Genomic DNA, 13,740 nt, shown 5'->3' with positions numbered 1-13,740 from the left:
TGACCATATTATACGCCCGCTAACAACTCTTTAAAATACTCCAAAGAAACTGTTGGGAATATTTCCATCCTCTTTACATAAAAGTAAATATAGCCCACGTTACCCACCCTTACATCTAACAGCTTTGTTTCAATATTATTATGTTCAGTTTAGCATTGGATTATTCGGACTATTGATCTTGCATATTATTTTCACAATGTTTCAGATGATATAATCTCAAATCTTCAGGTGTATGTTGTCAAACTCAGTAATCAGGACAGAATTTCAAAGAGAACATGTTATTTCATATTCCATCAGCTATGATTGGGTAGAAGTCTTAAGTAATTCACAATTGTATTCTCATGTATGGTCAGTTAATTAGTTGAATCTTAACAGAAAGATCCAACATTGCTTGAAATTGAATGAAGATTATTGAATGTTCTACACTTCCAATACTTTTGTCACCAAAATCAGTGAATTTGCCCATTTTTTCAATCAAATCAATTGATTGCTTACTCTATTCAGGAATTCACTGTCGAACATCAGGAGGAAGCTCACATGCCTCCTTGCAGTGTCATAGTCCACAATACATTGCAGTAGAGAACCTACTGTTGATTTTATGAAATTATTTTTAATTAATTTTAATTAAAGTTCAAGATGCAAATGTCAAGTATCATGATTTGATTGTGCTCTAAACAAAAATATTCATTTCGAATGTGCCTCTGTTTTATTAAAGAACCTACTGTTGATTTTTTTTACACCAGGCCCTTTGGCTTGTGCAATGATAAAATTTCTCAAATGCACTTGTGATGTTAGGCTGTATAAAAGTGTTAACTTCGGTCAAAATCTGACTGTTCCTGCTTTAATAATTTTTTTGATGATTGATTTTCGATATTTATCGAATGTATTTTAATACAAAACCCATTTAAGAATATTACCAGGCACATAAAGTACATTTGTGTGAAATTTCATAAAAATTGGCCCAGCCATTTTGGACTTCATAATGAATGCACACTATCACATGAACATATAGTGTCTCATATATATATATATATATATATACTTATATCTCATTGCACAAATATTAGCTATTAAAACATTCTTTTTTTATCCTGTCCTAATATGAAACTATTTCAAGTGAGGAGGGAAGTAAGAAAGCAAATAGCAAGTCGGACAACCACCCAAGACTTAATTTCATCACCTGAAATAAATTCAGAAAGAAATACTCCACTTTATAATAAAAAGTCAATGGTGGAGGTTTTCTTCTTCTTTGGGGCATCAGAAATAATTTATATGAAAAATTAAATTACTGATGTAATTCCATAATTTAATATGAATTTTTTAGTAACATATTTAGACAACTACTAAGTGCAAAACATGAATTGAATATATAAATAAATCGATATAAATATTTCAAAAGAATTTAAATGTAAACAATTATCAATCGATTATATTTCTATAAATCAACCGACATGATGAATTATGTTTTGCGATTTGTATCTTTGACTTTTCAAAAACAAATTTTTCCAGTCATAAAAACAGTGATTTTATTAAAAGATTTTTACTGTTTCTGAATTTTTTTAGATGAGGATTGATAATTTGAATTATTCAGACTACTATTCTCATCTTGGATGTAATTTTCAAAATGCTTTGCAAATGAAACCTCTGATCTTCTTCAGGTGTATCTTGTTGGAATTTCAAATGAAACTTTTATTTAATTCGTGAGGATAGCACAGGCAAGAACATGTGGTGAAGTGGATAAAGTACTTGGTAAAATTCATTAAAAGATTTTTTTTTTTTTTTAAATTCTATTTTCACCCCAAACAAGGCACAGTGCCACTTTGATGTAGGGGGCTACTATCGGGCACATAAGTTGCAGGGATACAATGTCGGGAGTTGAGCAGTAAGATGTCTGTTTACATTACACTTGAACTTCTGCATGTCAGTACAGTCGGGAAAACAGGAACTCTGAAAGGAGTTCCAGAGCCTAGCAGTTCTGGGGAAGAAACTATTAGAATAGAAGGCTTTCCTACATCTCGGGATTTCTACTGTGTAGGGGTGGAATTTTGCTGTCTAGTTTGTCGGGAGGTATTTACATTGAGTTCATCAGCATCCACCATTAAAATACTTGTAAAACAGGCAGAGAGATGCAGCATTTTGTTGATGGGACGGAAGTTGAAGCTTGAATGACAGTTCAGGACCTATCAGGTTGGTAATTCTCTTTTGAACACTGTCCAGGAGCGAGAAACTAGTAGCAGATACACCAGCCCAAATGTAACAACAATACTTCATAAATGGGCGAATGGTGGCATTGTAGAGGTACAGGAGAGAGCCAACCTTCCTCGCAGTGGCCCTGGCAATGCTCTTAATGTATCTGTTCCAACTCATGTTCCCCGTGAACATTTAGTCGAGAAGTTTGAAAGAAGTACTTTTAGGTAGTGTATCTTTAGCCATAGCTATTAGTGATTTAGAAGGTTTCTTGTAATTATTGAAGAAAACAAGCTTAAGTCTTGACAGTATTGAATGTGACCATCCATTTTTGTCCCCATTCCACTACAGATTGGAGGTCATCCTCTAGTGTTTCTGCCATTTCCTTAGATATGTGTTCATTTGTTTTCCTCTCATGCCTGTTACAGGGCATGGTGTCATCAGCAAATATACCCATCTCAGAAACAATTTTATCAGGGACAGCATTTATGAATATTAGGAATGATAAAGGTCTAAGAGTACACCCCTGAGGTACACCCGCATTTATATCATTGTTTAGATGCACGATAGTCGAGGACAACCTGGATTCTTCTCTTATTTAAGAAGGATTTAATTATGTTAAGTATTCGTTCAATGATACTGTACAATCTGATTTCCCTCAGAAGACCATCGTGCCATACTCTGTCAAAAGACTTGGATATATCTAGGGCTACCGCTCTGCTCTCCCCTACTTTGTTCAGTGTATAGTATATACGTTAAGAGATTACAGTTAGGATATCTGCTGTAGAATGGGTTTGTCTAATCCAGAAGTCAAAAATCAAGGTGATGGACTAGAGCTTGGTTAATTGTAAAAATTACTCTTCGAGGTTGGAGGTTTAATCCTCAGTGTAAATGACATTTAATATACAATTGTGAATTACTTAGGACATCTACTCGTATGATAACTGACAAAACAAGAGCATGCAACTCCTGTGCATTAAATAAAAGGTTCAGCTTGAAATGCTGTGCAGGTTTCAGAGTTCAACAGAAAGATTAGTTTGACAAGATACACCTGAAAAAGGTTGTGGGCTGCATTGAAGCACAAAAATAACACCCCAGATCAGAACAGTAATCAATGATACGAATAATCAATTTTCATCTCAAAAATCCAGAACAACTTGGTTATTTATGATTGTCTCTGGAGAGAATATACGAGGGAAGTTGGTTGATATATGACATCTGTGACGAATGTGTGTGCCTTTTATTGTGAAAAATGTATGCAGGAGAAAAAAATTCATTTAATATACATTGTGTTGATAAAAACTTTAAATGTTCATTATATTAGTATGCTCATTTCAAAATGTGCATATATATACAGTGCATCACATAAGTGCGTACACCCCTTGCATTTCTTCAAATATTTAAGTATATCTCTTCATGGGACAACACTGAAAAAATGATTTTTTCACACAATGAATAGTCGGTCAGCAGCATATATAACAGTTAGTTTATTTTGCCCTCAAAATATAGCCATTAAAAGCTAAATTCCTAGCAACAAAAGTGAGTACACGAACCTTTATGAAAAGTTGTCAATATTAACATACATGTCAACTCTCAATATTTTGTGTGGACACCATCATTATCCAAAACTGCCTTTACTCTCTTGGGCATGGAGTTTAACAGAGCTTCCACTGGAACCGAGGCTACCGAGAGTAAAGGCCAATGAACATGACAGTGTGACGTCATTACCAGATCAACATATATGGTGCCTAAAGTTTCTTGTGTTCAACCATGTGACCACACTAATAGCCATAAAAAAACCATCTTTGTTGCCCTTTACAAGCTAATAGCCATAAAAATATTTTTCGTTGCTCCTTGTGGTAATTTTATGAAGGTAATTCAAACGTGCATGTTTTATTTTTCTAAATAAAACATTTGGATAATTATATAATTGCATACTGCGATAATTTTAATCTAACAAATTATAACAGTAAGTGAAATATTTTGAAAATTTTCTTACATATCTATCGAAGAAAATCGAATAATTCATTTTATTATTTTTTAAGCTGCAAAACAAATAATTTTAATAGGAGAATATTTTTCAGTCCGTTCTTTTAATAATAAAACTTTTCATTGAGTATTTTCAAATATTTTAAAGTTAGGAACATTTTTCACAATTTTTTATTTTTTTATTTAACCAAAACGATCAATGCGGGCATAATTTATTTCTTTGAAATATATTTAAAACTTAAAAGTTTTTGTTTGTTTTATCACATTTTATCTGTAAATAATTTACATGACTGAATTGGGAAATGAAATAGGAAATTCTCTCCAGAGACATACAAACACAGATTCATCTTAAAAATTAATTAACTAATCAGTTTTAATTAAAGTTTTAATATGAACTAAAAATAAAAAGCACATTATATTTTAGTTAACATATTTTCTTGTGTTTTATCTTATGAATAAATGGGTATTTCACGGGGAAAGTGGACCCTGCATAAACAGTGTTTTTATTTAATGATTGCTCCCTGAAAGCTTTTACTTTCACTTTCTTCGTATATAGCTCAGACTTTTTTTAAAAAATTGTGTGTGTATTTATTTAAAAAAAATTTTTTTCATTTTTTGGGGGTAAATTTGATACATACTTTTATTTTGTGCTTGTTTTTATTTATTTCATTTTAATTTTTTATTATTTTCTCCATTAAAAATTTTTTTTTTTTTTTTTTGTTAAATTTTTTTTCATACATATTCAAATAATGTCCCCCCCCCCCTCGCCCTTTTTGGCCTCAAATAGTACCTGCAAAAAAGTTTTCGTGATTAAATAAACCAAAGAAAATCTTTTGTGCATGCGCTTACAGGGAGAAATAAATAAAAACACTGTTTACGCAGGGTCCACGTTTCCCATGAAGTACGAGTAAATGTTGTACGCACCCTGCTGAAATAATAACATTTAGAAAGCCTTTCTTAACAGGGGGAGGGGCTTTCTAACTATTCTGCACTTTCAACAATTTAATGAAAAAAGATACCATAAAAATTTAATTTATCTTGGAAATACTATCTAAAATATAACACAGTGCATACACTGCACAAGAACCATTATTATTATTATTATTATTATAGCAATGCTAATAAAAAAAAACTGATGTAGATGACATCTACTGGTTCCACATCAACTAGCTGGTCAAGGAGGATGGAAAGATGGAGGTGGGAGAGTACTAACCAGATCTCTACTGGAAGTGTGCAGTTCAAATCTGGTACCGTAGAAGGCGGCATTTTGTCACCAAACTCCAGGAAACAGCAATGGCTGATGCCAACAAGAAATCAATAGCAAACGGCCGTTGCAATAACATGCAATCATCTGCACGAGTGGTCAAGAGGTGGGGGAACACTGGAAATCTGGGCAGACTTGTTGTCACTCGGTCTCCAGGGAACACCACAGGTTACTGCCAGTGAGTGATCAATGATGATGGCCTGTGAGACAACCCGTAGTGAGTGAAATAATAATAATAATAATAATAATAATGTCCCCTCCCAAATTCACCACCACCCTAATTTAATATCGTAGATGTTTACTAAATTTTCTTAGTTTTTAACCAATGTTCACATCATGGTAAGATTATTTCTTTAGTTATGTGAACTTCATTTTCGTATTCATGTATTCTGCACTGATATGAAAATGGAGACTATAGTGGAGTATAGGATTCCTAACCATGTAACTGATGAAAATACGCTACACATTTTGATGAAAAACATGGAAAAAATGGACATAGAGGAACAGAAAACCAAAACTTTAAATATAATTTCTGTATTATTTCAACATATAATCTTGTGGGGGAAAAATCCAGCTCCCCAATAAGGAGCACTCTGGATAGGAACAAAAATAAAAATTGTCTCAGTTATGAAGGATTTCTCCTCCACCGACAGAAGAGAAAAGGTGAAGTGTAGTATCAGAACAGATACTACACTGTGATCTTGTCCTGAAAGCCAAGAGTTGTTTGTGTTCAATTTCTTTAATTGTTTGTTTCCTAAATTCATAATTCAGTTTTATCAGTATTAGATTGTATATTGTTTTAAAATTAAGTAATTCTATTCTCTTTACAACCCCCTCCCCCATTTCCTGTAGCCTTATATGTTACTAATAAAACTCTTGGAACAAGAATCACGTTTTTTTAAATGTTTAGAATGCTGAACGTATTCAAAGTGAAGCGTCTTTAATAATTTGTAGAATAAATAGAAGACTTTGGCAGATAAGCGTGTTGCACTATTTAATGTTATTTTTAACTGCAAATGTTAATATTTACGTATTTATTTCAGTTTTTCATTTGTTTGATTTGTTTTACTTAATAATGTTCTCGTCCACAGATGTCTTGATATCTAGCAAGTTAAGTTTTTAATGGATTGTAGATGCATTATCGGCAGTTCCCATTACTCTTGCTTCTCTTTATTTGTCCCTCAATCCTCATTTTTAATGAGTGATTTTTCTGACAAAGGGAGAAGAAAAAGCTGTATTTTAGGTTGGCAGTATTTTGCGTGAACAGTTGTCAGAGATATCGGAAATTTTCTGTTTCTATGTCTAGCCTTGTAGCCATGTCACTAGTAAGGGTGCTGGAGGTAAACATTTTATCTGGGCTAACGTTATCCGCCTGATAGTCAGAGACCCGAATCTTGGATTAACCACTAAGGAGGCTGTCCTCTCAACAGGTGCAAAGTACTGGGGCTGCTGTATTGCCATTTGGTGAATGGATTCTGGACCATGCAGTAGCTTCTGGTGGGGGTCTCTCTATGCCATAATAGTGGGTAATTGTTACGGCTTTACCTTATGTGCTACAGAAAAAAAAAATTCTTTGTTTCTTTTTCTCTCTTACTTTCCCTCTCTGTCCTGCTCTAAGCAAGTCTGTCGACCTAGTTCACAAATCCCAAAACTCCATCATGAAAAGTTTCAAGAAACAATACACGATTAAACTCGGATCTTCAACTTCCAACGTAAACCCCCACTACCATGTCTCCTTCTCCAACATCAGGGGTCTACATTCTAACCTTCCAGAGGTTGAAACACAATTACAGGGGACTAAACCAGACCTATTATTCCTAAGCAAAACTGGCATTAGACAGACTATTTCCCCTAGATGAGTTCGTAATTAAAGGATACTCTAACTTAACTTCCAAATCTGACCCTCAAGATCGCCATGGGCATGGAATATGTGCCTATATTAAATATTACTTTCCATGTGGTAGGGACATCTCCAGAGAAGATCCTAACTTACCCTATATGTGCTTTCGGGTTGCACTTGTTCACACTACTGCGTTTATATTTACTCTCTATCACCCTCAAAACAGCCGAGTCACTATCTTTAAAAGCATATCTTAGAAGATTTACGATGTCCTATCTGGTTATCCTTCAGCTAACATTCACGTATGTGGAGACTTTAATGTTCACAATGTGGAATGGTTAACCCACTCAAAGAAGACTGATGATGAGGGAAGGTTCTGTCACGATTTCTCCATTGCTTATGACCTCACTCATTGTTCACAAACCCACCAGTGTGCCTGACTGACAGCCAGTATGCAAGTCTCCTAGACCTTTTTCTCACATCTTGCCCTGAACTATGTTCAGTTTCTGTTCTGTCTCCACTTGGATCTTCTCACCACTCTGTTGTATCAATTAAGATAAAAATGAAATGTAAAAAGTCTTTAGATGTACAGTATATAGATACTCTATGGCAGGCTGGGATAGCTTCTGTACATTTATATCAGATCTACCTCTGCGTTCCATATTTAAAAAGGATATGGCCTTTATAGTATCAGACCTGACAAAATGGTTAATTGTAGGTATTTCATATATCGAAAAAGTTCCAGTGAAAACCTAACAGCCAGGCGTGGTTCTCTCCAGAATGTGCTGCTGTCATTACGCACAGAAATCACTTTTTCCATTGCTTCCAATGTAATAGATGTACTCAGACAAAAGCTGCTTTCAGAACTGCCAGCAACCATTGTGAAAAATAAAAAACGCAAGAGAGTTGTATGCTCAGTCTATCAAGTCCAAAGTAGCTGAGCAGTGGCTTGGTTCCCACTAGTTTTGGCAAATAGCAAACAGAATCCTGAACAGAAGCGTGTGCTCTATCCCAACTATCATCAATGGACCTGAGGTAATCTCGTCAGCATCAGACAAAGCCAAGAACTTTGCAGCTAATTCTACCCTTTCCGACCAAGGTCACCAACCCCCAATATTTCCTCCTGTATCAGAAAACACGCTATGTGATATACATATATCTGTACGTGATGTTGCCAAGCTAATCAAAAACTTCAACCAAAACTAGCACCCATACTTACAAAACTGTTTAAACATTGTCTTAAGGAGAATAGCTTCCCATCACCCTGGAAAATCTCATCAGTATGCCCTGTATTTAAGAATTCAGGTGATCGCTCATCCCCCTCTCAGTACAGGCCAATAAGTCTCCTGTGCATCATGAGTAAGTTGCTGGAATCTGTGTTAAATACAGAAGTAATCAACCATCTCAACAAAAATAACCTTCTTAGTGACACTCAATATGGTTTCTGTTCTGCTAAATCTACAGCAGATGTGCTTACAGTTATATCTCATAGGATTAGCAAATCTCTCGACAGAGGCAACCTTTCTAGGGCAATTGCTCTTGACATATCAAAAGCCTTTGATAGGGTATGGCATAAAGGTTTACTTCACAAGATCTCCAGCTATGGTATAGCTGGAAATGTCTTCTTAATTATCCATTATCATTCTCTCTGATAAGTTCATAAGAGTAGTAGTTGATGGGCAAAAATCAGAAACTCACAGTATTAATGCTGGAGTCCCTCAGTTCCATCTTGGGCCCAACTCTCTTCCTGATTTACATTAATGATCTTCCAAATCACATCCTTACATCATTCGTAGACATTTTATGCTGACGACACTACCATTTATGGTAGCACATCTAAGACCGTAAACAACCAAGTTCTCTCCGATTCTCTCTCCTCTGATCTTGAGCACGTGGTAAAATGGGAAAGGAGTGGCTGGTTACTTTTAATTCATCTAAAAATCAACCTATCTTTACATCATCAATGCTTTAATTCCCATCTGGCATCAATTGAAATGAATGGCTCTCGTCTTGGAGAGGCCTCATATTTTAACAAGCTTCTGGGCTTGACCTTTACTCCTAATCTGAAATGGAATACGTACATCAAATCTGTTGCCAAAGCCACTGGTGGGATTCTTTTTTTTTTCTTCTTTTTTACATGAAGATCACCACAAGAGCCAAGTTCATCCAAGGATGGAGTACTGTTGCCACATCTGAACAGGAGCTGCTAGAAAGGACTTACCCTGCCTTGATAGAGTTCAAAATAGACTTTGTAGCCTCATAGGAGATGTCCTTTTTTTCTTCCCTGCAACCTCTATCTCACAGAAGAGATGTAGCGAGTTTGTTTTATCGTTATTTTCATGACAAGTGCTAGACTGAGCTTCAAACTATGGTTCCGCCTCGCCACACTTTCACAAGAAACACTCGTCTAACTGAAAACATTACCAATAATTCCCCCCACTCTTTATCTGTGTCTAAACCTAAATGTAGATTCCATGAATAAAGCTTCTTTCTTAGAACTGCGTGTCTGTTGAACTGTCTTCTGTTTTCCAGCTGACTACAATATGGTTGTCTTCAAGTTCAATGTAAACAAGTTCTTGATAAGCCGTTCCCCTTAAGTTAACAAATTTACTTAATTTCCATTACTGACAATTACTATATTGTCCAATTGACTACTGTACACTCCTTAACCCTTATCCTCGAGTGGCCCCTGGGCCTTGATAAGTGGTGATGCCTATGTAAAAAAATAAATAAATAAACATAAAAAAAACGTCGATATTAATATTTTATATTGAATAAAGTTCAGTTTCATTATTAATCGAATTGGGTTCCTTTCTTTTTTCAACATGTTTTAATGCTCGTTTTAAAAATGCCTTCATATAGTATCAACAGTAACAGTTTGACAAATCCTACATTGCCTGCAGGCATTTTTCAGTTAACAGGCCTTCTTCCTCTAGGTGGCCTCGGTATGACACACTTATCTTTGTACTCCTCACCTGGTCTGGTCGCCACCACACATGCTTACGGCCATCAGAATCAAACAAATCAAATGCTTAAGTGATTTTACACTCTTACGTTGAATTTATATACAAAACTGATTCCCTACGTTAAATTCTAAAATTGTTTTCTTGGTACTTATGCAAAGAAGGTACCGTGCTGAAATAATAACGTTAATATTTAGAAACCCATTAACCTGAGGAATGGAAGGGTGTTTTGAGTCAAATTAATTTGAATAAGGTGAAACTACAGAATAGTTTCAAATTGAAACTATTCACCTAATTCAAAAAACATAAGATACTATAAAACTTGGATTTAACTTGAAAGATTATAAAAAAATAATAAAATAGCACGATACCTTCTCTAAGTACCGTTTTCTTTCTTTTCTGCCAAGTTTTTCAGTATCATCACATGAATAAGTAATCCAATGGGAAAAAGGGTTAATCGACAAAAATACAATGAATCAGTTTAAAAAATATTAAAAGTAAAAAAAAAAAAAAAAATCATTTTCTATCTTTCGTTTCATTAACCAGACTTTCATTTTGTGTGGTCGTCTTTCGTAACTCATTTCCTAGCGAATTTCTCCAAGTCAATATATACAGCCATGGGGGCTGATCTATATAAGAATCAAAATAAAATTGTTGGGAATTTCACTTCTAATTTAAGGGACTTAACCTTAAAAAAGAAATATTTAACGAGTGATAAAATATCACAAACAAAATAAGTGTAGTATCTGTTCTTCAGATGCTGCACTTCTATTTCTTGTTCTCTTTCAGTGGAGGAGAAATCCTTCACGACTGAGACAATTTTTATTTTTGTACCTTTTCTCCACGTTAAAAAACGACCCTGGTGTCTAACTCTGTCCCGTGGGGAGGCATAGTAAATAGGTACATTGTGCAACTTTGTAACAATAACCCATAAGGAATATATATATATACACACACACACACACACACACATATATAATATATATATATATATATTCGTAAAAGGATCATTTATCTTTAAATGTAACCATTCTTGTAATTCAAACGTCAAAACAAACCACATGTCATGAAAGTTGGAAATAACCGTTTAACACATACCTTACACGCAACGCCCGGTAATATTAATTTATTCAAATCTATTTTCCTTTTTGATAATACGGTAATACTAAGTTTTGGAATGTTGTGTGTTTTAAAATTTAAAAAAAAACGTACCTTTCGGAACCAGAACTAGGAATATCGTATTGAAATTCACCTTCCATTTTCTTTTTGGTCGCTACTATTCGGCACTAACTTCCGCTTCAAATCACACAAAAAAAAAAAAATGTATAAACACTTAATAAATCGTAAGAAATTTACAATATATATATATTTTTTTTTAATTTTTATTATTTCCATTTTAATTATTAAATAAATAATTAATCACTAGAAAATATTTTATTTTAAGTAGTAATAAATAAAAACAGAAAATTTTGTGAAAGTTCCGAAAAATGTTTTCACTAAAGAAGAAAGAAAAGAAGAAAACTAGAATTTGTAATTAATTATTTTAATAAATTATCGGGTTTGTATTAATATACACATAGATTCGAAAAAGTTGTCAAAAAACAAATATATAACAAATAAATGTTATCAAAGGCAAGATAAGTTACTTTTCTACTTAACTGGATGTTTTTAAGTTCTCCGAAAAAAGATTTCACTTAATTTCATCAAGTAGTTTGTTTTTTGTTTTTTTTACAGCGAAAAAACAATTTGTTATGATACCGAGCAAAATGTTCGATTTTTAGGAAGAAAAGCTAGCATTAGAGATGGGAAGGGGTGTCAGCGCTTTAACTTTAGTTATCTCCCTTTGGCATTTCTAAAATTCAAACAATTTTTTTTAACTCCAAGATGGCTGCCTTCAACGCGCTCTCATAAAAACGTGTGTTTCCGCTGTAAAAAAAACTATTTGATGAAATTAAGTGAATTTTTTTTCCGGAGAACTTCGTTCTATAACGGATACATACAATTTAAACTTTTTTCGGTATTTTCATTTTTTAATGTCTTGACTAAACTGTACAAGTACCTTTTTATTTAATGTAACATGTTCATTCAGCTCGAAAAAGATACAGTGTTTACCGATGTATTGGAAAATTTAAAATGGCGCCCGTGCCCGACTACTCTCTCTTGAACACGGTAAGTTTGGGAAAATGAGTTAAAAATAAAAAATACTATACAAAATACTGTTAGAAACCCGCTCAATATGTTACCGTGACATATGGGCTGACATATATTCGGTGGGGTTCTAACATTATTTTTGGGGCAAATGTGTAGTTTAGCGGCGTAAATTATTTAACAGATAAAAATTATAAAAAATATTAATTTTTTTATATAAAACACATTATTAGACTCTAAAGCTGAAATAAAACCTGAAAATTTTCGTTTTCCGGTACGCTCGATCTGACTTTTTGATCACCCGTCTGGTCTTCTGAACGTCGCCCATATTACATATTCATCGTTAGCTATTTACACGAGACATACACATTTTAATTATGATTTTCTCTAGTTCAAATGAGTACAGTAAATAAACTTTTTACTCGAAATGACCCCTAATGTACTAATGTATAACATAAGACACAGAAAAGAAACATTTATAATGTGTACACACCTTTACTTTCTCATATTCTCATCATTCGCTTTGAAGGGATATTAAGGCACATTTTAAAAAGGAAAAAATAAAGAGTATTATTGTATTTTTACACTCATAGCTCCCCATAATAAAATCAGATTCTACTGCTTTTAGGCGATTACCTGTAAACACCCTTAGCAAAAGGAAGAAAAAAAAATAACAATGATTTTAGAATTTGGAGTGGGGGATCAGTTTCGTTTAATTTTATATATATAATGATCGCTCTTTTTCGAGCCATTCAGTAATTTTAGGCCAGTTACCCCTGTTATATTGTGAAATATAAGATCTCCTTCGAGCCTACAAACATCACGTGAACCAGAGTTGCCAGACTAAAAAATGTTTGAAGTCAAATTTTTCATGAAAAAAGGCCCCCAAAAAGCTAAATTCAAACACGGAGATACATTTTCTAGGTAAAAAAAAAAAGCCCAAAATAAGCTAAATTGAAAATTAAAGAAAAATTGACGATATTGAAGTTTTTAACCCCTATATGTCTGCAGTTTTTTTTGTATTAGTTTTGGAGTGTTTTCTTAGCAAAGACGTTATCTACGAAATTGAAACTGAAAAATATGCTTTGCTCCCCACCCCCTCCAAGCAAAAGTTGGTAAATTTGTAGTTTTAAACGATTAAGTTTGAATATCTTGAAAAACATAAAACAATTAATTTAGAATTTAGAGTGAGAGATCAGTCTCGAATATAAATTCAACCTATGGTGATCACTCATTTCTAACAGGATAGTGTTTTAAGAGCATATAACCAAAATTTCTTCTGCAAAAGGAGATAAATTGTGTATTTTTACAAGATTTGTTCTGTCTTCAGACCGGGCTCTTTTTTAACA

The 13,740-nt window shown here is 33.8% G+C and overlaps 1 protein-coding gene across 1 annotated transcript in view; it reads right to left on the bottom strand.

The window, feature by feature from the left end:
* Window positions 1–11,539, bottom strand: part of LOC145259231 (uridine-cytidine kinase-like 1) — a 124,690-nt gene extending 113,151 nt beyond the window's left edge. Inside the window, exon 1 of the mRNA XM_080117072.1 lies at window positions 11,456–11,539. Coding sequence (XP_079973198.1) covers window positions 11,456–11,502 — 47 coding nt within the window. The 5' untranslated portion in view covers window positions 11,503–11,539. The remainder of the gene's footprint in view (window positions 1–11,455) is intronic.
* Window positions 11,540–13,740: the final 2,201 nt, after the last annotated feature.

The sequence above is a fragment of the Euprymna scolopes genome, chromosome 34 (assembly GCF_053919585.1).
Source record: "Euprymna scolopes isolate OS-2025 chromosome 34, ASM5391958v1, whole genome shotgun sequence".
NCBI classification, from domain to species: domain Eukaryota; kingdom Metazoa; phylum Mollusca; class Cephalopoda; order Sepiida; family Sepiolidae; genus Euprymna; species Euprymna scolopes.
Note: the sequence above shows the minus strand (reverse complement) of the source record. Positions and strands in the feature narration are given on the sequence as shown.